Below are 26,981 nucleotides of genomic sequence, written 5' to 3'. Positions count from 1 at the left end.
GACATACTATACTATGACGTTTTTGACCGATTTTGGACGACATACTATAGTATGACGTTTTTGACTGATTTTGGACGACATCCTTTGGTATGACGTTTTTGACTGATTTTGGACGACATACTATACTATGACGTTTTTGACTGATTTTGGACGACATACTATACTATGACGTTTTTGACTGATTTTGGACGACATACTATAGTATGACTTTTTTGACCGATTTTGGACGACATACTATAGTATGACTTTTTTGACTGATTATGAACGACATACTATACTATGACTTTTTTAGGTGATTTTGGACGACATACTATAGTATGACTTTTTTGACTGATTTTGGACGACATACTATACTATGACGTTTTTGACCGATTTTGGACGACATACTATAGTATGACTTTTTTGACTGATTATGGACAACATACTATATAGTATGACTTTGTTAACTGATTTTGGATGACATACTATAGTATGACTTTTTTGACTGATTATGAACGACATACTATAGTATGACGTTTTTGACTGATTTTGGACGACATACTATACTATGACGTTTTTGACCGATTTTGGACGACATACTATAGTATGACTTTTTTGACTGATTTTGGACGACATACTATACTATGACGTTTTTGACCGATTTTGGACGACATACTATAGTATGACTTTTTTGACTGATTTTGGACGACATACTATAGTATGACTTTTTTGACTGATTATGAACGACATACTATAGTATGACTTTGTTGACTGATTTTGGACGGCATACTATAGTATGACGTTTTTTACTTATTTTGGACGACATACTATAGTACGACGTTTTTGACCGATTTTGGACGACATACTATACTATGACGTTTTTGACCGATTTTGGACGACATACTATAGTATGACTTTTTTGACTGATTTTGGACGACATACTATACTATGACGTTTTTGACTCATTTTGGACGACATACTATACTATGACTTTTGTAGGTGATTTTGGACGACATACTATAGTATGACTTTTTTGACTGATTATGAACGACATACTATAGTATGACTTTGTTGACTGATTTTGGACGGCATACTATAGTATGACTTTTTTTGACTGATTTTGGACGACATACTGTAGTATGACGTTTTTGACTGATTTTGGACGACATACTATAGTATGACTTTTTTGACTGATTTTGGACGACATACTATAGTATGACTTTGTTGACTGATTTTGGACTACATACTATAGTATGACGTTTTTTACTTATTTTGGACGGCATACTATACTATGACGTTTTTGACCGATTTTGGACGACATACTATAGTATGACTCTTTTGACTGATTTTGGACGACATACTATACTATGACGTTTTTGACTGATTTTGGACGACATACTATACTATGACTCTTTTGACTGATTTTGGACGACATACTATAGTATGACTTTTTTTACTTATTTTGGACAACATACTATACTATATATGACTTTTTTGACTGATTTTGGACGACATACTATAGTATGACTTTTTTTACCTATTTTGGACAACATACTATACCATGACGTTTTTGACCGTTTTTGGACGACATACTATACTATGACTTTTTTGACCAATTTTGGACGACATACTATAGTATGACTTTGTTACTTATTTTGGACGACATACTATAGTATGACTTTTTTTGACTGATTATGGACGACATAATATAGTATGACTTTTTTGACCGATTTTGGACGACATACTATACTATGACGTTTTTGACCGATTTTGGACGACATACTATAGTATGACGTTTTTGACTGATTTTGGACGACATCCTTTGGTATGACGTTTTTGACTGATTTTGGACGACATACTATACTATGACGTTTTTGACTGATTTTGGACGACATACTATACTATGACGTTTTTGACTGATTTTGGACGACATACTATAGTATGACTTTTTTGACCGATTTTGGACGACATACTGTAGTATGACGTTTTTGACTGATTTTGGACGACATACTATACTATGACGTTTTTGACCGATTTTGGACGACATACTATAGTATGACGTTTTTGACTGATTTTGGACGACATACTATACTATATATGACTTTTTTGACTGATTTTGGACGACATACTATAGTATGACTTTTTTTACCTATTTTGGACAACATACTATACCATGACGTTTTTGACCGTTTTTGGACGACATACTATACTATGACTTTTTTGACCAATTTTGGACGACATACTATAGTATGACTTTGTTACTTATTTTGGACGACAACTATAGTATGACTTTTTTTGACTGATTATGGACGACATACTATAGTATGACTTTTTTGACCGATTTTGGACGACATACTGTAGTATGACGTTTTTGACTGATTTTGGACGACATACTATACTATGACGTTTTTGACCGATTTTGGACGACATACTATAGTATGACGTTTTTTGGACGACATACTTTGGTATGACGTTTTTGACCGATTATGAACGACATACTATACTATGACTTTTTTGACCAATTTTGGACGACATACTATATAGTATGACTTTGTTGACTGATTTTGGACGACATACTATAGTATGCCTTTTTTTACTTATTTTGGACAACATACTATACTATATATGACTTTTTTGACTGATTTTGGACGACATACTATAGTATGACTTTTTTTACCTATTTTGGACAACATACTATACCATGACGTTTTTGACCGTTTTTGGACGACATACTATACTATGACTTTTTTGACCAATTTTGGACGACATACTATAGTATGACTTTGTTACTTATTTTGGACGACATACTATAGTATGACTTTTTTTGACTGATTATGGACGACATAATATAGTATGACTTTTTTGACCGATTTTGGACGACATACTATACTATGACGTTTTTGACCGATTTTGGACGACATACTATAGTATGACGTTTTTGACTGATTTTGGACGACATCCTTTGGTATGACGTTTTTGACTGATTTTGGACGACATACTATACTATGACGTTTTTGACTGATTTTGGACGACATACTATACTATGACGTTTTTGACTGATTTTGGACGACATACTATAGTATGACTTTTTTGACCGATTTTGGACGACATACTGTAGTATGACGTTTTTGACTGATTTTGGACGACATACTATACTATGACGTTTTTGACCGATTTTGGACGACATACTATAGTATGACGTTTTTGACTGATTTTGGACGACATACTATACTATATATGACTTTTTTGACTGATTTTGGACGACATACTATAGTATGACTTTTTTTACCTATTTTGGACAACATACTATACCATGACGTTTTTGACCGTTTTTGGACGACATACTATACTATGACTTTTTTGACCAATTTTGGACGACATACTATAGTATGACTTTGTTACTTATTTTGGACGACAACTATAGTATGACTTTTTTTGACTGATTATGGACGACATACTATAGTATGACTTTTTTGACCGATTTTGGACGACATACTGTAGTATGACGTTTTTGACTGATTTTGGACGACATACTATACTATGACGTTTTTGACCGATTTTGGACGACATACTATAGTATGACGTTTTTTGGACGACATACTTTGGTATGACGTTTTTGACCGATTATGAACGACATACTATACTATGACTTTTTTGACCAATTTTGGACGACATACTATATAGTATGACTTTGTTGACTGATTTTGGACGACATACTATAGTATGCCTTTTTTAACTGATTTTGGACAACATATTATACTATGACGTTTTTGACCGATTTTCGACGACATACTATAGTATGACTTTTTTGATTGATTTTGGACGACATACTATACTATGACTTTTTTGACTGATTTTGGACGACATACTATACTATGACGTTTTTGACTCATTTTGGACGACATACTATACTATGACTTTTTTAGGTGATTTTGGACGACATACTATAGTATGACGTTTTTTACTTATTTTGGACGGCATACTATACTATGACGTTTTTGACCGATTTTGGACGACATACTATAGTATGACTCTTTTGACTGATTTTGGACGACATACTATACTATGACGTTTTTGACTGATTTTGGACGACATACTATACTATGACTCTTTTGACTGATTTTGGACGACATACTATAGTATGACTTTTTTTACTTATTTTGGACAACATACTATACTATATATGACTTTTTTGACTGATTTTGGACGACATACTATAGTATGACTTTTTTTACCTATTTTGGACAACATACTATACCATGACGTTTTTGACCGTTTTTGGACGACATACTATACTATGACTTTTTTGACCAATTTTGGACGACATACTATAGTATGACTTTGTTACTTATTTTGGACGACATACTATAGTATGACTTTTTTTGACTGATTATGGACGACATAATATAGTATGACTTTTTTGACCGATTTTGGACGACATACTATACTATGACGTTTTTGACCGATTTTGGACGACATACTATAGTATGACGTTTTTGACTGATTTTGGACGACATCCTTTGGTATGACGTTTTTGACTGATTTTGGACGACATACTATACTATGACGTTTTTGACTGATTTTGGACGACATACTATACTATGACGTTTTTGACTGATTTTGGACGACATACTATAGTATGACTTTTTTGACCGATTTTGGACGACATACTGTAGTATGACGTTTTTGACTGATTTTGGACGACATACTATACTATGACGTTTTTGACCGATTTTGGACGACATACTATAGTATGACGTTTTTGACTGATTTTGGACGACATACTATACTATATATGACTTTTTTGACTGATTTTGGACGACATACTATAGTATGACTTTTTTTACCTATTTTGGACAACATACTATACCATGACGTTTTTGACCGTTTTTGGACGACATACTATACTATGACTTTTTTGACCAATTTTGGACGACATACTATAGTATGACTTTGTTACTTATTTTGGACGACAACTATAGTATGACTTTTTTTGACTGATTATGGACGACATACTATAGTATGACTTTTTTGACCGATTTTGGACGACATACTGTAGTATGACGTTTTTGACTGATTTTGGACGACATACTATACTATGACGTTTTTGACCGATTTTGGACGACATACTATAGTATGACGTTTTTTGGACGACATACTTTGGTATGACGTTTTTGACCGATTATGAACGACATACTATACTATGACTTTTTTGACCAATTTTGGACGACATACTATATAGTATGACTTTGTTGACTGATTTTGGACGACATACTATAGTATGCCTTTTTTAACTGATTTTGGACAACATATTATACTATGACGTTTTTGACCGATTTTCGACGACATACTATAGTATGACTTTTTTGATTGATTTTGGACGACATACTATACTATGACTTTTTTGACTGATTTTGGACGACATACTATACTATGACTTTTTTGACTGATTTTGGACGACATACTATACTATGACGTTTTTGACTCATTTTGGACGACATACTATACTATGACTTTTTTAGGTGATTTTGGACGACATACTATAGTATGACTTTTTTGACTGATTATGAACGACATACTATAGTATGACTTTGTTGACTGATTTTGGACGGCATACTATAGTATGACGTTTTTTACTTATTTTGGACGACATACTATACTATGACTTTTTTGACCGATTTTGGACGACATACTATAGTATGACGTTTTTGACCGATTATGAACGACATACTATACTATGACTTTTTTGACCAATTTTGGACGACATACTATATAGTATGACTTTGTTGACTGATTTTGGACGACATACTATAGTATGACTTTTTTGACTGATTTTGGACGACATACTATAGTATGACTTTTTTGACCGATTTTGGACGACATACTGTAGTATGACGTTTTTGACTGATTTTGGACGACATACTATACTATGACTTTTTGACCGATTTTGGACGACATACTATAGTATGACGTTTTTTACTTATTTTGGACGGCATACTATACTATGACGTTTTTGACTGATTTTGGGCGACATACTATACTATGACGTTTTTGACCGATTTTGGACGACATACTATAGTATGACTCTTTTGACTGATTTTGGACGACATACTATAGTATGACTTTTTTTACTTATTTTGGACAACATACTATACTATGACTTTTTTGACTGATTTTGGACGACATACTATACTATGACGTTTTTGACCGATTTTGGACGACATACTATAGTATGACTTTTTTGACTGATTTTGGACGACATACTATACTATGACGTTTTTGACCGATTTTGGACGACATACTATACTATGACGTTTTTGACCGATTTTGGACGACATACTATAGTATGACTTTTTTGACTGATTTTGGACGACATACTATACTACGACTTTGTTGACTGATTTTGGACGACATACTATACTACGACTTTTTTGACTGATTTTGGACGACATACTAAACTATGACTTTTCTGAGGGATTTTGGATGACATACTATAGTATGACTTTTTTGAGCAGTTTTGGACGACATGCTATAGTATGACTTTTATGACTGATTTTGGACGACATACTATACTATGACTTTTTTTACTTATTTTGGACAACATACTATACTATGACTTTTTTTGGACGACATGCTATAGTATGACTTTTTTGACTGATTTTGGCCGACTTTTTTGTCACATTTTGTATGTTGTCCAAAATGTGGTAAAAAAGTCATAGGTTATTAGTATGTCGTCCAAAATGTGACAAAAAAACTCATAGTTACTTCATCCCACAGAGAGGGAGTGAAGAATTGTTTTTGGTGTGTCTGTTCTTCCACACTTGCCAACAGAGGCCGCCAGAGGCTTGTTGCATGAATGGGGTGAAGTCTGCCATCTCTGATTTCCTTTTTTTGTATGTCGTCAAAAATGTCTAAGTTTTGTATGTCGTCCAAAATCACCCAAAAAGTCATAGCATAATGAAACCACTAATTACAGGAAACAGAGGAAGAGGAGAATTATTCTCCTTTCACTTCAGATCCCAAATGAAGTGATTTTAATGTTAAATGCGCCTTTAGTGAATGGGCCTTTAGTGAAGGAAGTATTTTAGGGATCAAACAGTGATACTGCTTTTCACCTTTCATTGAAAGCTGTTGATTCTAAGTCATTTTTTAACTAATTTGCTTTTTGTCTGAATTCTTTTAATAAATTATGAAACAAAAACTCTCTGCCCCCAGTTCTTGCTTTTGCTCTGCATTTTGTGTAACACTGTTGAACATACTGCGCTGTGAAACATCCATCATGTGAAGAGATGCATTATTTCCCTGGAGAGTTGCACCCTTCGGTGGCATCTGAAAATAGACTCATTAAACGTCTGTGTGGGATGGCTATTGTTTTAAAGAATGGGAATTTATATAAATAAATTCCCATTCTAGCCTTGTGCTGTATTGTTTGAAATCTACAACCGTCACCGTTGCTTCAGCCTTCACTCTGGTGTTGTTTAGCTGCATTTGCTTGTTTGTTGCTTTGGGGCTTTTGCTGTGATTCCTTTAAGTATGAATCCTACTTTGCTTCCCTTCATTTTCTTTACATTGATGCTTAGCTTGCGGAACACATAAACAAACAAGAGAACAGAAGGAATAATAAAGAAAAATTAAATATTTTTTCTTCATTATTCCTTCTGTTCTCTTGTTCAATTGGTCCTTTGTCTTTCTTTGACATTGCTGTTGGGCAAATTTGGTATCAGGCAAATCTATTTCTCTCTACTTAAAACTGCAGACTGAATGATAGTGCTGATGTTATTACTTTAACAGCGGCATTAGTCCAAAATCTAAAAACTGCAGCAAACGATCAGTATGTTATATTGACATGACAACAATGAGAGAATAATTAAGCAGAATCCCAATGAGAAGATGCATCATTAAGAAACGTGAAGATATCTGTGCTTGCTAATTTTATAATTGTTTGTTTGTTCGTCTGTTTTTTGGGAGAACAATATTTGTTCCACAGTTTGAGTTATGTCTTTGAAATGACTCAGCACAAATGTGTTGTTAGTAGCTTCATAACTCATAAATGGTCTAAAATGTCTGTGTCAGACTAATATCGCTATCTATAATATCGTAGATACTCGAGTTTGTGATATCAGTATCGGACACAAAAGTGCTATCATCCAATCCCTAGTTTTTCCTCACATGTATGCAACAGTTACAAATATAAGAGACTAAGGGCACACACTTGCTTACTTGGCATAATAGGGTAGTACTGCAGAGTTTTGACTGAATTAATGGATTTTTCCTGCATTATTATTTTGTTGTTTTTATTTCAGTTCTTGCTGATAAAAATGTTGAAAGTTGTGATCAGAATCTAAATTGACAACTATTGACGACTATTGTTTTCTATTAGAAAATTTCATGGGGTCTTTCTCTTTTCAACTTTACATTGTTCTTGCACTGAGTGTTGTGGAACTCCTCCTGGTGCCAGTCTTTCAACATCGTCTCCACCACTCCACTGCGTCTCCAAACATCAAACACAGTCTTGCCATGCTGGTAACCCACCTCCTACATCACCAAGACAAATGCTGTATTCAGAATACTTAGTGGGAGTCTGTGAAATTAGTGTTTTAACAATAATTCATGAAGGGGTTAAACAAACAGTCAGGATAGTACAGCTTGCAAATAAGGAGAAATCAAAATAGAAATGAGAGCCACACTTTTCTTTCTGAGACTTACCGCAATTTCATCAAACTTTCCAAACTCCAGTGTTCGGTATCGGTCAATTGGAGGTCTTATATACTCGCAGTAGTCGCTGTTCTTCACAGACTCCAACTGCCTCACGCAACACACGTAGGCCAGCCGTGTCTGAATCTCCGCCATGTTCAACACCTGATGAGATGAACATATGTATCGTTGATTTAATAAAAAAAAGAACACCTCCCACGATACCATCATCATTGTTATTCATAGAACTCATTTATTTTTAAAACACATCCCTGCGCAGTATGTTGTGTCTTTATTTTTAATCAATCCATTACCTTTACTTTCTCAGCCAGGGGGTTGAGACGTTTCCATAGCAGCCACCAGCCTGAGAGCGAGTCGCCATAATTAGTGAGGTTGGTTTCATCTCGGCTGCCCACGTCAATAGCTATCACCACTTTGGCCCCCATGGAGCGTGCAACATCAGCTGAGAGAAGACGAGGCGCAAAAGTGACAAAAAAAAGGAAAGTTTGTTTTTTTTTATGAAAAAAAAAACCTATTAAACATTTAAATGTAAAATAGACACTAGACGAGACAAAAGGAGGTTATTAAGTACAAGAAGTGAAACAAACCAGGCAAGTTGTTGATGTAGCCTCCGTCCATCAGTAGGTGTCCATCTTTGGGGTCACAGAGAGGAGGCAGATATCCTGAAAGGGACATGCTGGCACGGACGTATCGCCACAGGGAGCCTCAAAAAAATAAACAGTCAACTCTTAATTTTATCCCTAGGGAATGCTATGTTTTTAAGTGGAAGCAACAGAAAATGAAACTCACACTCATAAAGAAGAACTGAAACTATATGCAGCTATATATTAAATGTGTAAAACTACCTTAAATATCGATACTACACTAAAAAACACAAAAACCGGCACAGGGTTTTCACTGGCCATTGGGGAATGGGACATTTTGAATTTGGCATCCATTTTGGCAATTTGCACGTTTCGTTATAGAACATAAGAAACGTGTCAATTTGTACGAAACACATCAAAGATGAAAAGTTATCGGATTCAAAAGGGCATGGCTACGGCAACCATCAGAATTTGACCATTCACCACAAAACAGGAAGTGCACGTTGACTGATCTGCTTGAAACTTCACGACTTCAAGACAAGAGTGCCGGCCGGAAATCGTCAGCACATGAAAACTAAGTCAAGGGTATAGTGCCAACTGCTGGCAGCATGGTGGTTGCTTTAATTTACATAAGGAGAAGAACACTGTTCCTACCATCAGTGTGCACTCTCATTGCTGAGGCAGTGATGTCGGTTGTGATATTGAAATATGGGATCCAAAGATCCTGAATACAAAAAAAGTTTACATCAAAACAGAATAAAACATCGAAACACAATAATATGAGCTCACAAAACACTTTGCAAATCCTGCACTACCACCAGAACTCAGTGTGCTCTCTTCTTTCCTTAATAACATCACACTCACCTCAATCTGTTTACTCTTGAAGACATTGCTGATGCTGGAGTTGAAGGCAGCCCCGGAAAACATGGAGGTGACTGGGTAAGTTAAGTCAAGAATCTTCTTAAACACTGATGTCATTTCCTGCAAGGAAAGACAAAAATAAAAGGTCAAATAGTCTCTTTTCTTGATATTTCTGTTTAACTTATTTTTTTTAAAGGTTTTCTTGTTTGTTTTACACTATATTTATTTTGTGACATAACCCGGGTTGACAGATAGTCTGTTGTACAAACTGTTCATCAGAAAAGTCTTCAATCTAAGGTGGAAGCTTATAGGGCTCAGAACAAATCCATGATTAACAGGCTACACAGCAGCCATTTGATGTTAGCTATTATGTTTTACCACAAAAGACACAGGTGTCACTGATCATATTGGTGATGAATCTGTTCAGTTCATGTTAGTCAGATCAAAATTACTATTCTGGAAGCTAAATGGAACACAGCCAATAATTTTGATTATTTATACCCATGATTTCCCTGTCAAAATGCCTGCTGTGCAAATGGCTCATTAAGACGCTAAGTACAACCCTTCCTGAACCATGCGCATGGTGCATCCACCTTTTTGTTTGCTTTTAAACTCCTTTAAAAGTGATTTGAACTTAAAAGCACTAAAATAATTGGTTTCCGGCTCAAATCATTAAAATACAACCATGTTTTACTGCAACGGTGGCTCTTATAATTTGATATTAAAGCAGTAGCAACCTAGCCAGCTGCATCTACAAGGAGAATTCATGGCCAAGGACAGAGCCAGAAGAGGAGGGACAGAGTAAACTGTGGGAGGAAAGATAGTACACCTGCTCTGCCTGCAGACATGGAGACAGCAGGTGTGTCAGATTAACCATCATGGATGGTCACAGTATTAAAAAAAAAAAACCTGAGGATGAATATCTCAGCTGAAAAGGTTCTGTACACGTTTAATATGTAAATCATCCACAGATGTTATGTTGCACACTAACATGCCTTTGAAGGTGAATCAGCACAACTCATTATGAAGCTGTGTTAGAATTAAAGATAATTTGCTGTTAAAATGATTTTCACAAAGACAGGCTGCCTCTGGAAAAAACTAATATTTGAAAGTGCTGGAAAATTGTCCTTTCCAAAAGACACAAGGGTACTTGAACTCGGGTCCTCCTCTTCAATAACAGAATACTGATCTTTTTTGGTCACAATTATTTGGATGGATGTTTAGAGATAATTAGAAAAGGCCATATGAGGAGAAAACACATGTGGGTTGTCTGTCCAAACTCCACTGACAGCTGCATGACTTTATGCAACATCCTTAAGATGTGACTGTGAGTCACCATCATCCTACAGTAGCTTTCTGACATTTATATTTCATCATGACTAATATAGTGGGGAAAACACAGAACAGTAAGGAGAAGGTAACTTAATTCCAAGTTAAGACAGATAACAAATTGCTCTTATACCTGCTTTGCCACTCACCATTGCCCATTCTCTGGCCCTCATCCTCATGCGGCTGTGGCTGCGGTCCTCAGAATATAGCGCCCCCATCAGGGAACCAATTGAAACACCACCAATGAGGTCCACTGGGATGCCAGCTTCGCAGAGAGCTCGCATTATTCCCACTTGGGAACAACCCCTAAGCCGTAAGGTGCAGAAATTAACATGCAAATTATAACATTTTTCAATTGGTTATAAGGTTATAACCTTATAACCATGTACAATTTAGAAAGAAAGACAAAGAGGACAACCTGGCTCCTCCTCCTCCGAGAATAAGGGCAATAGCATTTCCTGTGAGGACTCGAGCCAGGCGTGAGAAGTCAGAGTGTCGGTCTGCTGGCTTCTCAAACACACGTTGATACAACTCCAACTGAAAAAAGGGAAATTATTAATGTAAGAAAAGTACCAAGCAGGGGTGAAGAGGAGGAGAATGAATATAAAAATATGAAGATACCAAAGATGAAGACATACATATGGGATCAGGCAGGAGGAGGGAAAAAAAAAGGTGAGAAATAAAAACATCTCTCTATCTGTACCAGTTTGGGCAGACTCCTCTTAGAGAACACCCTTCGGGGACAGGAGAGGTGGAGGTGTCTGGAAATCCAGCTTCGCATGTTCAGCCATTCCACAGTTCCTTTGGGTGGGGGGCCATCTTCTCTGTGCAACAGCACCAGCTGCTTCTGGGCTCGCACAGCACTTCCTTCCAACATACGCTCCAGCTAGAGTGAAGGCATGAGCACAGATATTTCTTACTTTTCTTCAGAGAGGCTATTGTACGGTAGTTGAATAGAAGGAATCAAGAGAATTTGAAGCACTAGTCCTGAAAAAAAACTTTTGAATATCTGCACTAATCAGGGTTAAAGTGAGCACAATATTAGCACTTGTTACAGATATGTGATTAAAATTTCAGGTTAAGCCTTAAATTCTGGTGTGCTTTCAGGGATGAATCAAGGATCAAAGGAAAATTAAATGTTACTACTGTATCTGAACAGCCAATCTGTAGAAGGCTAAGCAATAACAGCCAAACAGGACGGTTAAGAAGATTAATTTTAAATACCATCCATCTTCTACCACTTTATCCTCCAAATGAGGGTCGTAGGGGGTGCTGGTGCCAAATTGCAGCTGACATAAGGCGAAAGGCGAGGTAAACCCTGGACAGGTCCATCACAGGGCTACATAGAGACAAACCATCCACTCTCACACTCAAACCCACAGTCAATTCAAAGTGTCCAGTTTGCCTAATGCATCTTTTTGGACAGTGGAAGGAAATCTGGTCTTCTTGCTGCAAAGGCAAAAAGGCAAAAGTGCGATGTGGCCCTAATTTTTAACACATTTGTAATAGTCCATTTAATTTTACAGGTGCAATTTCCCAGTTGAGGCAGTTTTATTGTATGTCCTTAAATGAGCAGTTTAATAAGAAAAAAAAGGATGAATAGACTGAGAGCAAGGTCAGATCTGTGAGCATGACATCTGCCAAAGGTGTCGTGCTACTGTGCGTGGTGAGAGAGGGTGTAGGTGTGTGATAAAAAAAATTTAAGAAAATCACCCCAATGCAATGAGTCATTCTGAGCCTGGCCTAATATTGATCCATCTTTCAATTTCTCCCACTGTCTGCCATTATACAGCACAGGCTCACATTCCAGTCTTCCCTCTATGGCCATTTTTCCACATAAAGGCAATTACCTGTCCTTCATCATCTGGACATGAACTCCCCTTCTATCCGACCCTGCCACTCTTTCACCGCATCCATCAGTTTTTGTTCATTTTTCCTATTCCCGAAGGTCAAATATGAACCATTAACCGCCAGTATGACCATTATGTTGGCTGACATCGGGGTATAAGCAACATTCAAGAGGAAAATGGCCTTAATGTCGCAAAAGACATTCTAATTCATGCTCAGTAACACAACTGCAGATGTATAATACATTAATATCTATGAGGATTTCTCTGTAAATTCCCATATTCAACTACATAACAACTCTCTCCTTTATCTTGTGCAATTCTTTGTGCCATAGATTTTCATTGTTGAGTTGCACTGGGTGACATGTTTCTTCAGCACACAAACAATACACGAGTGCTGAGGCTTGTTTCTTTTTTTTACTCAGTCCCACATTCACTATCCTTTTGTATTAAGTACTCACATCTCGACTATCAGACAATCACCAAACTCATGGACTCAAGACTAGTGGTCTTGGCAAAGAAGGGAAATAAAATCAGATTGAAAGACAGACTTCAGCATTTTTGGTCTTTTCCTGGGATTTGTTGACAATACAGTATTGTATCTGGACTCCGATAACGATACTTTTTTCATACCAAATGTATTAAATCTGTTTTATCTCAAGATGTTCTCGACTTCTCTCATTCATCAAACAAACACCTGCTTCTCAAAGCACAACACATCACTTCCTGTACACCTCGAGGCAGCCAATCACATGCACTGCTGGATCACTGTCTTACAGGATGCTGCATGCTCTTGGATCCACAGACCCTGATGAGATCAGAGACACTTGAATTTGAATGACAACAATACCCAACTAGGTTGACCACAACAAAATTCCAGAACGTCACCAAATTCATTCTGTCTGTAGTATATGTGAAACATTTACTTCTTGTCAAACTGGATGACTTGTTTTATTTATTAATAACAATAATGATAATAATAATAACAATAATAATAATTATATTTGGGTTTTTATTCATTAATTAGAAACAACAGAATTAACATTAGAATTTAATATTCTGAGCTGTATCCCTTAACCTAATCAAATTCTGGACCTGTGAGCCAATTATGGATTGGTAACCTGTCAATAATTCAACACCCATTTCTCCTTTCAACCTTCCTTTACTCCTCACCTCCCCAACAGCAGGGTCCTGCTCCCCTACTCCCACAATGATGATGCAGTCGGCCTGGCGTATGCACCGCTGCGTCCATGGGGTCAGTGTGTAGTCCGTCTGGTAAAGAACTATACGATGGATGTCTTCCTGTTGGCCCAGCCAGCTGGACAGACGATACTCGTGGACACTGAAGAGAGAGAGGAGTTTATTAATGAAAGACAGCGCTGCCTCGCTGGCAGCACACAGTAGATCCATTTCCCTCCAGTGCCAATAAAGTGTACTTCAATTGAATAAAATTAAGGAGTCAGTAAGAAAGCCCAAAGAAAACATAAAATGCTCCTGACAACAGTAGCAAAGAGGAATAGATAGGATTTTAAAATGTTTGTTTAAGACTATCACTTCTAAACATACCTGTCTAGAGCTGCAGCTCCGAGTCGCTGTTTGATTATATCACTGGTCAGCAGGAGAGTGGGGCCTGTATGTCAAACACAGCAACACAGAGACAAACAATCAAATCCATTTGTCTTTAGGTACGGCTACTTATTTAAAAAATACAAACATAGTGAATTCCCAGAGGTCCGGTGTGTGACATTAAGGAGTGTATAAGCAGAAGTTGTATACAACCTGTAAGAATATTTGTACAATTGCATAATTGCTTTGAATTAAAAATAATTTGGTTCTTGTAGCCTTTGAATAAGCCTTGTTTATGATGAGGCAAGTGCTTTGCATTTTGCCTTTTTAAGCAGATACTTTCTATTCAAACACAGAGGAATAGCTCCGTCCACATAAACACCAATGCATGAACCAACACCGAAGAAGGACATGGCAGAGTGGAAGAGTGGAGAGACTTTTGAATAAATTATTCCAACCATTGTATTTTCCATTGTGTGTGTTGCATTCTGCAGTCTCATCATTGGATGTCACCAATTCTTACACACTTGGACCTTTAATAAAGACGTATGCACTCATTATAGGTAACATTAGTTAACCTTTTCAGGTGATTGTTAGGCCCTGAAACATACAAAAAGGATTTGTCCCTCTTCCTATTAAAAGGTCTCAAGTTAAATATTATAATATCATTTTTACCTATTGCAAGAAGTGCATGCTGTAGCTCCAGGGTGAAGGCAGTGAGAGGAACCTCCTCCGATACAGGCAGGACCGTCACAGTTGACAGATTGGATGCTTGGTTCCCTGCATCCCATTTACTGCCTGGGGTGTGGAGAGCCAGGCTGCGAGCTGGGCGACAGTGCAAATTAGTCAATCTCTACTTCAACAACAAGCTGTGGTTCACACACCAAAACCTGTGGGAGAAGCCTAAGCTACGGTAAGTTTGAGAAAACACAGCATGTGCACAGATGTCACAACAGGGAAAGCCAAGATCAAACATAATAGTCCCACTGAACACACCTGTCAAAGGACCATTGACCTGCTGGAGGATCTTCTGTCCAAGTAAGTGGATCAATCTGGTGACGACCTGAGATGCACAAGCATTTCAGAGGCAGCCGTGTGTAATTCATCATGTAGACCCAACAAACACTTGCTTTAAAATGTAATTTTTGTGTGGCAAAATGAAGCAGAAACAGCTCTGGAAACATGACTGAATAATTAGTCTTTAGTTGGACCAACTGTTGATTTTTTTAAGAGCAAGGTTCATTCAACTCGAGCTGTAGGAAAATAACTACAAAGACATTCACTTTTCAAAATAAACCTGCCTGGGGAAATTTCCTCTTGATGGAGCTGAGTGCTCCCTCTGGTAGCTTGGCCAGCTCAGAATCTCGTACAGCGTGCACCGTGGTGGCTCGATTCTGATGGGTCAGTGCTTCCACCTGCAAAACAACAAGGGGCATATCACATGTTTATTTTGATCACAATCAGTAATTCAGGGTTATTCTCCAAGGTCAAATTAAAGCACTTTCTATGTATTTTCAATGTCCATTTTCAAGCTTTTCCCGCCGTTTCGGCTATGGCAGATTATTTTTAATTTATTTAATTAAAAAAACATACACAAATGTGTCACAGAACATGTTTGTGAGTAGAATGACAGAGCAAGTGAGGCCATGGTTGAGCAGTTTTCATTTTTACAACATATTTCACTTTCTCTATCTAAAAGCAAACTACTCAAACCAAAATTCAAGCGCACTTTTCTTTAAAACTAGAAAGAAAGAAAATATAATATGTTTTTTTTAAAAGAAAACTTTAAAAAACACCAACATTTAAGTTGATTTGAAGCACCTGTACAAACCCAGGTAATTCCTTAACACTGCAGCCCATAACATTATGCACTACCAGATAATCTTGGATGAACACACAAATACTGTATGAATCTAATGTGAGCCTTGTTTTGTCATTTGAAAAAGTTTCAGTGTTAATTCCAAGGGCGGGGGGAAGAGGGAAGTTATAAATAAAGATCTCTCCATTTCATCATTCACACTTGACGTCAAACAAAGAACTAAATATGTCTCTGCATGTTAACCACCTCTTTAACATTTATTCCCACCATCACAGCAGCTGCAGTGCAAGTTTGCTTCTCCAGGTAACAGTAACCATAGCATCCATCAACCCAGGACTTAATAGAAGCATCACAGCAGAATCCAACCACACCAGCCAATGAGAAAGTGGAAAGAAAACTGGCACTGTTACCTAATTTAGAATTTGTTTTCACACATTAACCCTTTAAAGACCGGTATTGAGAGATATAACGCATGTATTGGAAACATAATTCCTTTTAACAAAAATTTGATCAAGACAAACCAGATATGAAACAACTGGTCCACTGCAGTTTGCACACCCACACTATCACCCAGCATAGCGACGCTGGTGCATACTGAATAAATGTTAGGATTTGTTTGGATAGCCTGGGGTAAAGTGCCTTCTCTGAATAAATAAATGAAGGAATGTGCAAACTATCATCCGAGTTTAAATTAATGTGCTTCATTATCAGAGTGCAAGGGTGTTGTCCATTGTCGTCGTCCCCCTCCATTGCACCCCCCCTCCATTTATATGCAAGAAGAGTACCTATGGATAGCACAGATTAAGGAATGAATTACTTTTAGTTAAATGCAGTAAGGTGCGTTGGTAGTGGAAGTGGTGGTAGTCTAGTGGTTATGCTTTGGAAGAACAATCTGACAGCATCTGTGTCGTCAACAAAGAGTGAATATTTATGAATGTGAAGATAAACTGCTATTAGAGGCTTTCATAATGTCAATTCAAATAGAATCAAACTAAAAAAGAAACTGCAGTTATTATGATGATATACAGTCATTAATAGTTATGAAGATAATAGAAGTGAAAAATATACCAAACACATATTTAGAACCTACTCTCCACTATGTCATGGTCCTTACCACTCCAATCAGGTCACCGCGTCCATATTCTCCTATCAGCTCCTTCTTGCCATCCTCCTTCATGATTACAGAGCGCAGTCGACCGCTCAGTACTATGAAAGTGCTGTCTGATTTCTCTCCCTGCCTGAAAAATATTGATAAAATTCATTTCACATCTGTAAACAAGCATATGACCCAAAAGCTGATTTATGATTTTAGTTGCCGCCACTTTGGATATTAAAAAAAAGTGACTGTTCCCATGTGACGGCAGCAGTGTTTTCAACATCCCCCCCAAATCTACAAAGTGATCAGCAAAATACCTGTAGACAGCCCTGCCAGCTTCCACAGCCATCCAGTCCAGAGCGAAGTCTATTTGTCTGACAAAAGATGACATTCTCCTCACCACTGTATGGGCAACATTCAGCACTACCTTTGGCTCCACACGCATTATCCTGCAGGAGAAACATAGGTTATAGAAATCTGAATATCTTATCTTTTGTATTTTTTGTTAGATGCATAAATCTTAACTATAATGCGGCTGACAAATGTCAGTTACATTCAAACCACTGTCAAACGATTAGGGCCTATTCTGCGTCCACTTATGGGCAGAGATCCACTAAATTTCTCTTGTTTTGGTCAACAGACACAATAAAGACGATGATAAGCGTAGGGAATTTGCTTGAGGTTATGTGAGGAGGTCCACTTGTAACCACACATGTTCAAATCAGAGACGATAACCTGGTGAGAAACCACTACTACTGGGATGGAACGCCAGATCGCAAATCAGCTCCTAATGACTCTCTCTCTGCTTTTCAGTATAGTGGTGTTTCAATCTCGTGTTACCCAGTGACACTTCCGCACTCCACACAGGAAGCGATTCATTTTATATCAAGACAGAAGGAGGCAAACTAGTAAAGCGAGATGGCTGCAAACAGGTTTATAACTGAAACACAAAGAAGCAACTGCTAAAAGTTTTACGAGTGAAATCAACTGCCCAAAAAACCCAGTCTTTCAGCATTTTAGCAGAATAAAGACTTTTTTCACTGCTACGAATAATTGTTCCCTCGATCGGGTCTGATAGTGTTGCTTCACAAACAGTTTTCAGATAAAGACACTGACACAGAGGCAGAATAATAACATCAACGACAACATAAAGGTCACTTAAAAAGTTACGCACTGCAACTTAAGTCAACAGTCTAGGCTACACGAGTTTGCATGCATGGATGTGTGTGCTTGTATGTCTGCGTGACTGACTCATAGAAGTGGGTCTTGGAGATGGAGAGGAAGCTGCAGTCTCGCTGAGCTCGGACAGTGAATATGAGTGGCTCTCCAGTCAGAACCGCCAGTTGACTAACAAGTTCTCCAGGGTGTGTCACAAACAGACGCGTCTCCTCTTCGCGGTCAATCATCCGCTGGTAAACATGGAGTAGGCCAGAAATCACAAACTGGATGCTCACCTCCTAAAGCATGGAGGAGAGAAAGGTTCCAAAGACTTGGTGTATGTTTTTTTTTTTTTTTTTTTTTTTAAATGTGAACTTACAAATCAACAGTAAAAGTTTCTGCTTTTACAGACCAAACTACTTTAAGGCCTAAAGCGTAAAGCTTTCATTTTAATTATATATAGGTTTAGGGCATTGTCCAACAAGAGTGGCTGAGGGTGTCATGCTTTCCAACATAGTTGCTTTGAAAAAAAAGATTATTTTTGAATACTGTGCCAAATCAACAGGAACATTTTTAAGTCTGATACCTTGAATAAGGATTCAGTGTATTTGGACGAAAAAACAAAGGGCTATGTATTATTATTCATAAATTCCTCTTGATTTTTCTGTTTTAAATTTAGTCATTAATGTTCTACAGTTACTTGAAGCTTAATTACAAGACAAAAAAATGTGTTTACTTGTATGACCTTATGGTCCGCCTGGATTAAAATCTCAGAACCAAAACTTAAAGCGAAATTGGAAAACACATATTACGTTTTGTAAATAAAAATGTGTGGTTCTAACCTGGTCTCCCTGCCGCGCCACCACAGAACCAGCTTTGACATGATGGAGTGTCACTCTGCCCTCGAGCAGAGTTGGATCCTGCAAAAGAAACACATCTTTTCACTTATTACTAGAAGTTGTAGCACACAATATCAAAACTACTGTGCAAAAGTTTCAGGCACCACCAGCTCTGTTGTTTTTTTCTGTCTGTCAAATTCTGTGATCATTGGAATTGATTGGAATTGTTAATCTCCAACATATTTTTGCCAGTGCATTTTAATTTTCTGCGATCATCCTCCCACCTGCAGCTGGATGATTCCCAGCAGGTCCTTCTTAGCAGCCTGGAGGATTGTGCTGCTCTTACTGAGGTGGATGGTGTCAGAGTGCCCCCCACTGTCTGTGTAGTGAAACACTTCAGAGGGCGTGGGCAGCATTGTCACGGTCTTCTTCAGACTAGGCTACAAAAAATAAGACACGCTGAATGAGACAAGAAGCAGCATAACACCCAGAGGATGCTGGGATATGGTGTTCACACTTGATTCAATGCAAAACAGCGTGATGGTGGAGGATTTGTACCTTGAGGGTCACGGGGATGGATGGAGCCTCGTCTATCGTGACTCGAGCTCTTTCACAGACCATGTTCAGGTCATTACCTGTAAGGAGGAAGGACTATGAGTGAGTTTGATTGTGGCTTCATTCAGACATGGTATTGACATCCGCCCTCAATGATTGATCATATGCAGACAGCCTTAAGTAGGACTGTTCACACCCAGCATTAAAATGCATCCTTAATTTATCTCATAGGACCTCGTAAGACCTTCCCCCTTTCTTCAAATAAACACTGACACTGTCATGTTTGTTTGATAATAAAATCATATTTTTAACAAGTCTGAGTGTGCAGATGCTATCGGCATGTTTGTGTGTATGAGTAAATTTTGGTGCTAGGCTGTGAAGACAAATTTTGATTTAAACTTATCATTGTGAGGACATTTTGACCTTGTGATGATGACCCAAGGTAACAACTTAAAAGGGCTTCTTGAGGGCAAGTAGCATTATGTCTATTTGTCCTCACTACAAATGAATTTGCATGTGTGCATGTGCGAGTAAGAGAAAGAAAAATAAATGAGGAGCTCAAGGGAATCAAAGCAATTCTCATAATACTGTAACAGAGAATCATTTTAACCATTATAACAATAAATTGATCATTGTTAATGTTGTTGCAGTGGCCGCAAAGAAATGAATGTATGAGCACTGTTAAATGACCTCAAACCAACTCCAAATGTGGTTACTGTGATCAGATCTGAGGAAGCATTCAGGACGGTTTGGGTCCATTTAGACCTGTATTTGGTGATAAGGACGCAATCACTCAGGGCAGATGTTAATACTAGGTCTGACCAGGTCCTTGTTTGAAGGCCAGTGTGACAAGTGTGTACAGGGAATTTAACGGCTGCTTCTGTTCCAAGACAGTGACCTACCTGTGCACTCGGGAGGCATCGAGATGGAACGCAACTTCCTGTAGCTGTTTGAAGGACTGTCTTTTCCACCTTCTGTTCAATCCAAACGTAATATAAGTTATAGAACAACACAGAGAACAGTTTTCAGCGAAATTACCACTGTGTGTGTGTGTGATTATGTGACCTGTCTCTGTAGAGCTGTCCGTGGTCCCAGCTGTTAACTCGTCCTGAAAGTGAAGACGACGAGTATTCTTCCCAGTGTTTGCCTCCCCTATAACGCTGTTTATATTGGTTAAGGCCACAGCCTGGCTGTCCTGTCAATCAGGCAACAGAGCAATTCTGTCAACATTTCAGCTTGTCAGGACTACAGTACACTTTACAGCCACAGAAAGTCAGAGATGTTATGACCGTCACTCGGTAGTGAAAGGTAATTGGTAACTGAAATGACAGTGGTCTTCCAAGGAATGTCAGTTGTACTCATAATAACAAATCTGTGATAATTTTCCAATTTAAGCCTGTTAAATGTGCTAGTTCCTTTTCGCCTGTAGAGTAAATTGAATATCTTTATTTTGTGGAGAAAACATTAAGGACATCATCACTGTGAAACAAGTCATCAACAATTTTCTGATTATTCAAGAAAACAAATGATTGATAGATAATGAAACTAATTGTTAGATTCCGTCATATTAACCTTTGTAGTATTTTATTTTTAGTTAACCTATTTTGATAACAAAGGACATCAATAGAAAATATTTTTGTTAATCACAGAGTGAGAGACAGGGTTTTGAAGGCTGCTGGTTCTCCTGAGGAGTTGTAATAATTTTAAATAATTTTCACCAAGTGTTATGAAGGACTGAGTTATGATGCTGTGTTTAATGTTGTGTGAAATTGGCTTGTGCGTGTGTGTGACCCACTATGTGCGCTTGTTTATGTGCAGATTCATAGCCACTGGTGCTTAGATATACAATGCCAACCTCTCTGTCTGACCCTCCTACCGGATTGAAGAGCTCAGTTGTTAGACCCAGATAGTTATGTAACGCCAAGAAGGTGACTCTTTGGAGCCGCACCATGATTATCTGCAAAAGACACAAAGAGTCAAACACTGAAGTAAACATAACAGAATATATAAAATCACACTGTGCTTACATCCAAATAAGAAATGATGACGTTTGATTTAGGGATGCGTCATGATTTATAAATTAAAATCAAACACTGCATTACTGGTCATTTATCCGTTACCTGAATGACGCGCACAAGTGTCTCTGGGTATTTCTTGAAAACAGATTCAAAGGCCGATGCCGGTAAGCGTAAAATGGTGGAATGAGTTGCAGCCCGTGCCGACACCGTCTTATATGGAGCTGGATAACCCTGGAGAAGGCAATGAATACATAATTAATTGTTTTTTAAAGCAAGCAAAGAGCAATAGTACAGTCATCACACCTTTATTTTGATTTTTGACCTCAGAGTTACTAGTAATAACTCATTAGTTAACCATGGAGTAATTAATAGAACTAAATTACATTTTACACAGGTACAATAGGTTTACAATAGGTAGTATCACACAATCTTGAAGTGGTGGCTCAAGAGGAAAGATTCAGTTACATTCATGATGATCAAATATTCAATTTCCAGCATTTTTGCTGCGCTTTAATATTTAGAGATTACTTTAAAAAATTGTGTCTGAAAAACATATTTCATTTGGAGGTGAAAGGGTGAAGGTGAAAGTTTCCTCTGAATAGATGATGGAGGAGTAGGACATGGGAACAGGATGGGATAAACAGGAGAAATAAAATGATAAACAGATCACTAAAATAACTGCCTTGAAATTAGATATGAATGAAAATAAGCAGAGATGCAGGAAGGCAAAATATGACAGAAGTAGCAGAAGTTATTCTGATGTGAAGATTAAGGATAAATAAGGAGCTCACTGTAATGATGTCCAAAATACTGAGCAGGCTGTGGACACTGTCTCCTGGGAGCACATCCTTCACAACTGGTTCTGTACCATCCTGGAAAGAAAAACACAGAAAATCTATATTTTATAGGCTTTTCCCCATAGATAACTTTTTGTGGCCTGTCCATGTACTTTTATTTGGAAAAACACTGTAACAATTATCCCCATGTACAACAACATAAAATGTAAACCATCTTATAATGACAGTGAAATTTCCTACTGACAATGAATCAAATTTGTGTCACATGATAGATGCACAAAAATTACTACAGGGATAACCCAGATAAATGTAGTCAACAGAAAATGATAATGTTATCCACGTACACTCTCTTGAATACAGAGCTGGAGTCGTCCATCCTGGACCACATAAATGCTATCGTCATCGTCTCCCGGCCTAAATAGACCTTCTCCTTCTTGCAGCTCAATAAACACCATGTGGCGACAAAGCTCCAGGAAGAGGGGCTTTTCAAAATGACCCAAGACCCTACAGCAAATTGCAGAACAAATACATTATGTCAAAAATAAACAAATGGAACAGCTAAATCTTGCAGGAAGGTTTTGGAATTACTGTTTACCTGACATTCTTTAGCATGTAGAGGACCTCAGAGGGCAGGTTTGAGCTCTGCACATCAAACTCTGTCAGGTCAGCCTCCAGCAGTGAGGGAGGGGGTTCCTTAGGCTGCAGGGTGGGAGGGTCTTTACGGATCCTAAGGATTCTGTTAAAAATATAGAAACAAAATTGACTGAACATGCTCAACAAGTCTCAAACACATTTAAACAAATATTTTAAATGCAGAATTTAAAACAAGGATTAATAGTTCATACTTGCGAGCTATGCTTAGGACTTTAGTTCTTTTGCGGATGCGCTGTGGTTGCTTTGATACTGAGGTGGACGAAGGAGGAGGAATCAAAGACAATGTTTGGACCTTAAAAACAAAAACAGGCAGGATTCAAGAAGATCTTCGAGAAGAAGATCAAATGAGAGAGACAGACAGAAAGGGAAATGGAGAAAACCTTTCGCATTATCTTCCTTCCATAGAAGAGCACTTTATCTCTTTTTCTGAAGCGATATTGAGGTACACCAGGCTGCTGTTTACCTGATGAAAAAAAGCCAAAAACAGAATGTTAATATCTGGCAAGATCACATTCGGAAAAAACTAAACAAAAAAAAAACACATTTCCTTAAAGGGCTTTATCGTTTTAGTACATGACATTATACATTTTTAAAAAAGGTTGCTTGCTAATTTGGGGTGACGTCAACAAAAATGACACACGATGACATGTACAGCGAAAGAACACAATCAGGGTGGGGAGGACACTAAGTTTCACTAAGCAATGACGCCAACAATTATTAGCATAAGTCAGTATGACTTAGCATGAGTATTGCCCCTTAAAATAACAAATGTGCTCATGGTGTCACATCACCTATAAACAATTAACTTGACAACAGACCTACATTTCAGGTGTGTCTGGCTGTGCGCACTGGCTGACTCAGTGGACATTGTCAACTGGCACAACCATAATTATTGCATTTCAATAGATGAAGAGGTTGAAAGACTCACGAGCAAGCTTGAATCTCCTGTATAGGAAGAGTATGACAATGCCAATAAGTGACACTGCAACAGCAGCTCCAATCAGTACACCTGTGAGCTGGAAGACAGAGAAGAGCATTGCAACAACAGTGTGGTTACATGAAAAGACAGTAAATAAACTAAATAAAATAGAATTAGGACTATAACTAATGATCATTTTCATTATCCATTCATCTGTTGATTATTTTTCTGAATAATCAATTACTTGTTTCGTCTGTAAAATTAAAAATGCCGATCGTTGTTTCCCAAACCTCAAAATGATGATGCTCTCAAATGTCTAGTTTTAGTCGACAAAGCAACATTTTTCAGTTTTAACGATTTCTTTGTCAAATGGAGCAAAGAAACCAGAAAATATTCTCATTTAAGGAGCTGGAAAAACAGACAGCTTGTTTAATTATAAAACAAAAAAAACACTAACTTAGTAGTTCATTATTCATCAATTAATCAATTAATCCTTGCAGCCCTGAATATAAGTAGAGTAGCATCCTTCAACATCCAAAAATAAACTCCAAACTAAGTCTCAAAACACATTTTAAATGTAATGTAGTTAAATGTAGTGAAAAACAGATAAAATTTGGTACTGACAGTGATCACTTCACAATCAGTGGTTCCATGCTGAGCCAAGTCTGCTGAACTCACTAATTGGAGGAAGTGAAAACTGCCTAAATGGTATAAAGAGCAGTCCATGTGATCACGAGCCATCCAAAAAACCTTCTATAAAATGTTCCCTTGTGGGCAAAAAGTCTCCCACTCTGACAATTCAGTCTGTTGAATTGTCAGAGTGCCAATACTGTCAATGTATTATGTTTTACCATGGTGGTCTGCATCCTCTCCTCCAGGAACTGCTGCACCCGAACCGCAATTTCACTTTTGCTGTTCAGCAGCATCTAAAACATTAGTTAGGTTAGCAACATCTCTTTTAAATCCAATTACAAATATAACACTGAATCAACTACTCATGAGCTATTATAACCACGAGCAGTTGCTATGTATGTTGTTTCATACTGTATTTAGTGAAAAGTAAGGCACTTACTGAAGCGGACAATCTGCACATGGCTCCATCTTCCTTATCAGGGCACTCCATCCTGCAAGATAATAATGACTTAGAAACACCACAACATTTGGGCTAAAGAGCACAGAGATACTGTGCAGCAAATGACTTTATATACCTGATGAACTTTATTATCCTTTATGCCAAATGTATATTCACAAGCAGAAATGTTCTGAATCACTCCCTTGATTTTTACTTTTTCTCCTTGACATTGGTCAATAATTAAATCCTTAAACACAGACAACAAACATATATTTAACTTGTAAACGTGGAATACTCTCCCCAATTGATGAACATCTCCGTTTTAGGTACCTATTCTGTTAAATTATGTTTATATTTTATTTTTCTGGGGGTGATTTTATAACTCATTCTCTCAGTGACTGAAGGGAATGATAAGGCTTCATTTTATTTTACAAACCTTCTGACAACTGTGGGTGCCTTCAGATTTTAGGATGATTTGAACAGATTATCTGGCTCAATTATCCTGTAGTGTGGGGGGTTAATATATATTAAGTATTTCAAAAACGGTGCAGGCATATATGCAGGAAGTTGTATTTTTCAACATGATGTCATGTTACTGTCATTTGTCATATTGTAACACTGTGTATGAATGCAAACTCAGAGCATTGCTGCAATTTCTCCTTAAAACAATGGTTATAATTTCACGAAGATCACAGGTAAGTTGTTGAAAAAAAGGGGGAAACAATGGAAAAAGAAAATAGCAGCCCCACCACCAGCTGTGCTCGTTTGTGACTTCCCGTCTGAATTTAAGCACGTCGTAACGCAACAAGTTGGCGACATACGACTTGATTAACCAACTACATAGTAAAATGCGTCTAATGTGAATTTTCTGAATATTTCGCCGACATATTCCACAATGTTAGCTACAGTTTAAGGTTAGCTGGAGCGATATTAGCTAGTAGCTAGCTTCACTCAGGTTAGCCGTCTGACCAGCTGTTACAAATAACAGCAGTCAACCCATTAAAGTATGGAGACATTCACACTGAGCAAAGAACACGCGTCTTACTCTCCGGTCATTTGTGTCGCGCTGTTTCAAGCCACTGACATTTCTGAAGAGACGATGGAGCGAAGTTAGCCGTCAGCTAACAAAGTTTTCTGTATGCGCTCACGTGCCTGGTCCCGCCCACTATTCTA

At 37.7% G+C, this 26,981-nt stretch overlaps 1 protein-coding gene across 2 annotated transcripts in view; it reads right to left on the bottom strand.

Moving 5' to 3' along the window:
* The window catches only part of pnpla7a (patatin-like phospholipase domain containing 7a), a 48,184-nt gene extending 21,220 nt beyond the window's left edge, over positions 1-26,964 (bottom strand). Inside the window, exons 1-33 of one of the 2 annotated variants that reach the window (XM_058617501.1) lie at positions 26,854-26,964; positions 25,809-25,860; positions 25,588-25,662; positions 24,746-24,833; positions 24,198-24,280; positions 24,009-24,109; positions 23,759-23,899; positions 23,508-23,667; positions 23,158-23,238; positions 22,469-22,597; positions 22,204-22,305; positions 21,414-21,543; positions 21,251-21,322; positions 20,352-20,428; positions 20,078-20,233; positions 19,797-19,874; positions 19,048-19,253; positions 18,114-18,245; positions 17,815-17,938; positions 16,183-16,296; positions 15,878-15,944; positions 15,557-15,706; positions 14,882-14,945; positions 14,489-14,657; positions 12,172-12,354; positions 11,887-12,005; positions 11,618-11,774; positions 10,143-10,259; positions 9,933-10,002; positions 9,282-9,398; positions 8,988-9,136; positions 8,686-8,838; positions 8,395-8,514 (exon numbers count right to left, since the gene is read on the bottom strand). In XM_058617501.1, coding sequence (XP_058473484.1) covers positions 8,395-8,514; positions 8,686-8,838; positions 8,988-9,136; positions 9,282-9,398; positions 9,933-10,002; positions 10,143-10,259; positions 11,618-11,774; positions 11,887-12,005; positions 12,172-12,354; positions 14,489-14,657; positions 14,882-14,945; positions 15,557-15,706; positions 15,878-15,944; positions 16,183-16,296; positions 17,815-17,938; positions 18,114-18,245; positions 19,048-19,253; positions 19,797-19,874; positions 20,078-20,233; positions 20,352-20,428; positions 21,251-21,322; positions 21,414-21,543; positions 22,204-22,305; positions 22,469-22,597; positions 23,158-23,238; positions 23,508-23,667; positions 23,759-23,899; positions 24,009-24,109; positions 24,198-24,280; positions 24,746-24,833; positions 25,588-25,662; positions 25,809-25,860; positions 26,854-26,864 — 3,747 coding nt within the window. In that variant the 5' untranslated portion in view covers positions 26,865-26,964. The remainder of the gene's footprint in view (positions 1-8,394; positions 8,515-8,685; positions 8,839-8,987; positions 9,137-9,281; positions 9,399-9,932; positions 10,003-10,142; positions 10,260-11,617; positions 11,775-11,886; positions 12,006-12,171; positions 12,355-14,488; positions 14,658-14,881; positions 14,946-15,556; positions 15,707-15,877; positions 15,945-16,182; positions 16,297-17,814; positions 17,939-18,113; positions 18,246-19,047; positions 19,254-19,796; positions 19,875-20,077; positions 20,234-20,351; positions 20,429-21,250; positions 21,323-21,413; positions 21,544-22,203; positions 22,306-22,468; positions 22,598-23,157; positions 23,239-23,507; positions 23,668-23,758; positions 23,900-24,008; positions 24,110-24,197; positions 24,281-24,745; positions 24,834-25,587; positions 25,663-25,808; positions 25,861-26,853) is intronic. The other variant, XM_058617502.1, reaches the window with a different exon arrangement.
* Between the last annotated feature and the right edge of the window lie 17 nt (positions 26,965-26,981).

This window comes from Solea solea, chromosome 19 (genome assembly GCF_958295425.1).
Source record: "Solea solea chromosome 19, fSolSol10.1, whole genome shotgun sequence".
NCBI classification, from domain to species: domain Eukaryota; kingdom Metazoa; phylum Chordata; class Actinopteri; order Pleuronectiformes; family Soleidae; genus Solea; species Solea solea.
The sequence above is the reverse complement of the archived record's forward strand: the minus strand, read 5'-3'. Positions and strand labels throughout refer to the sequence as shown.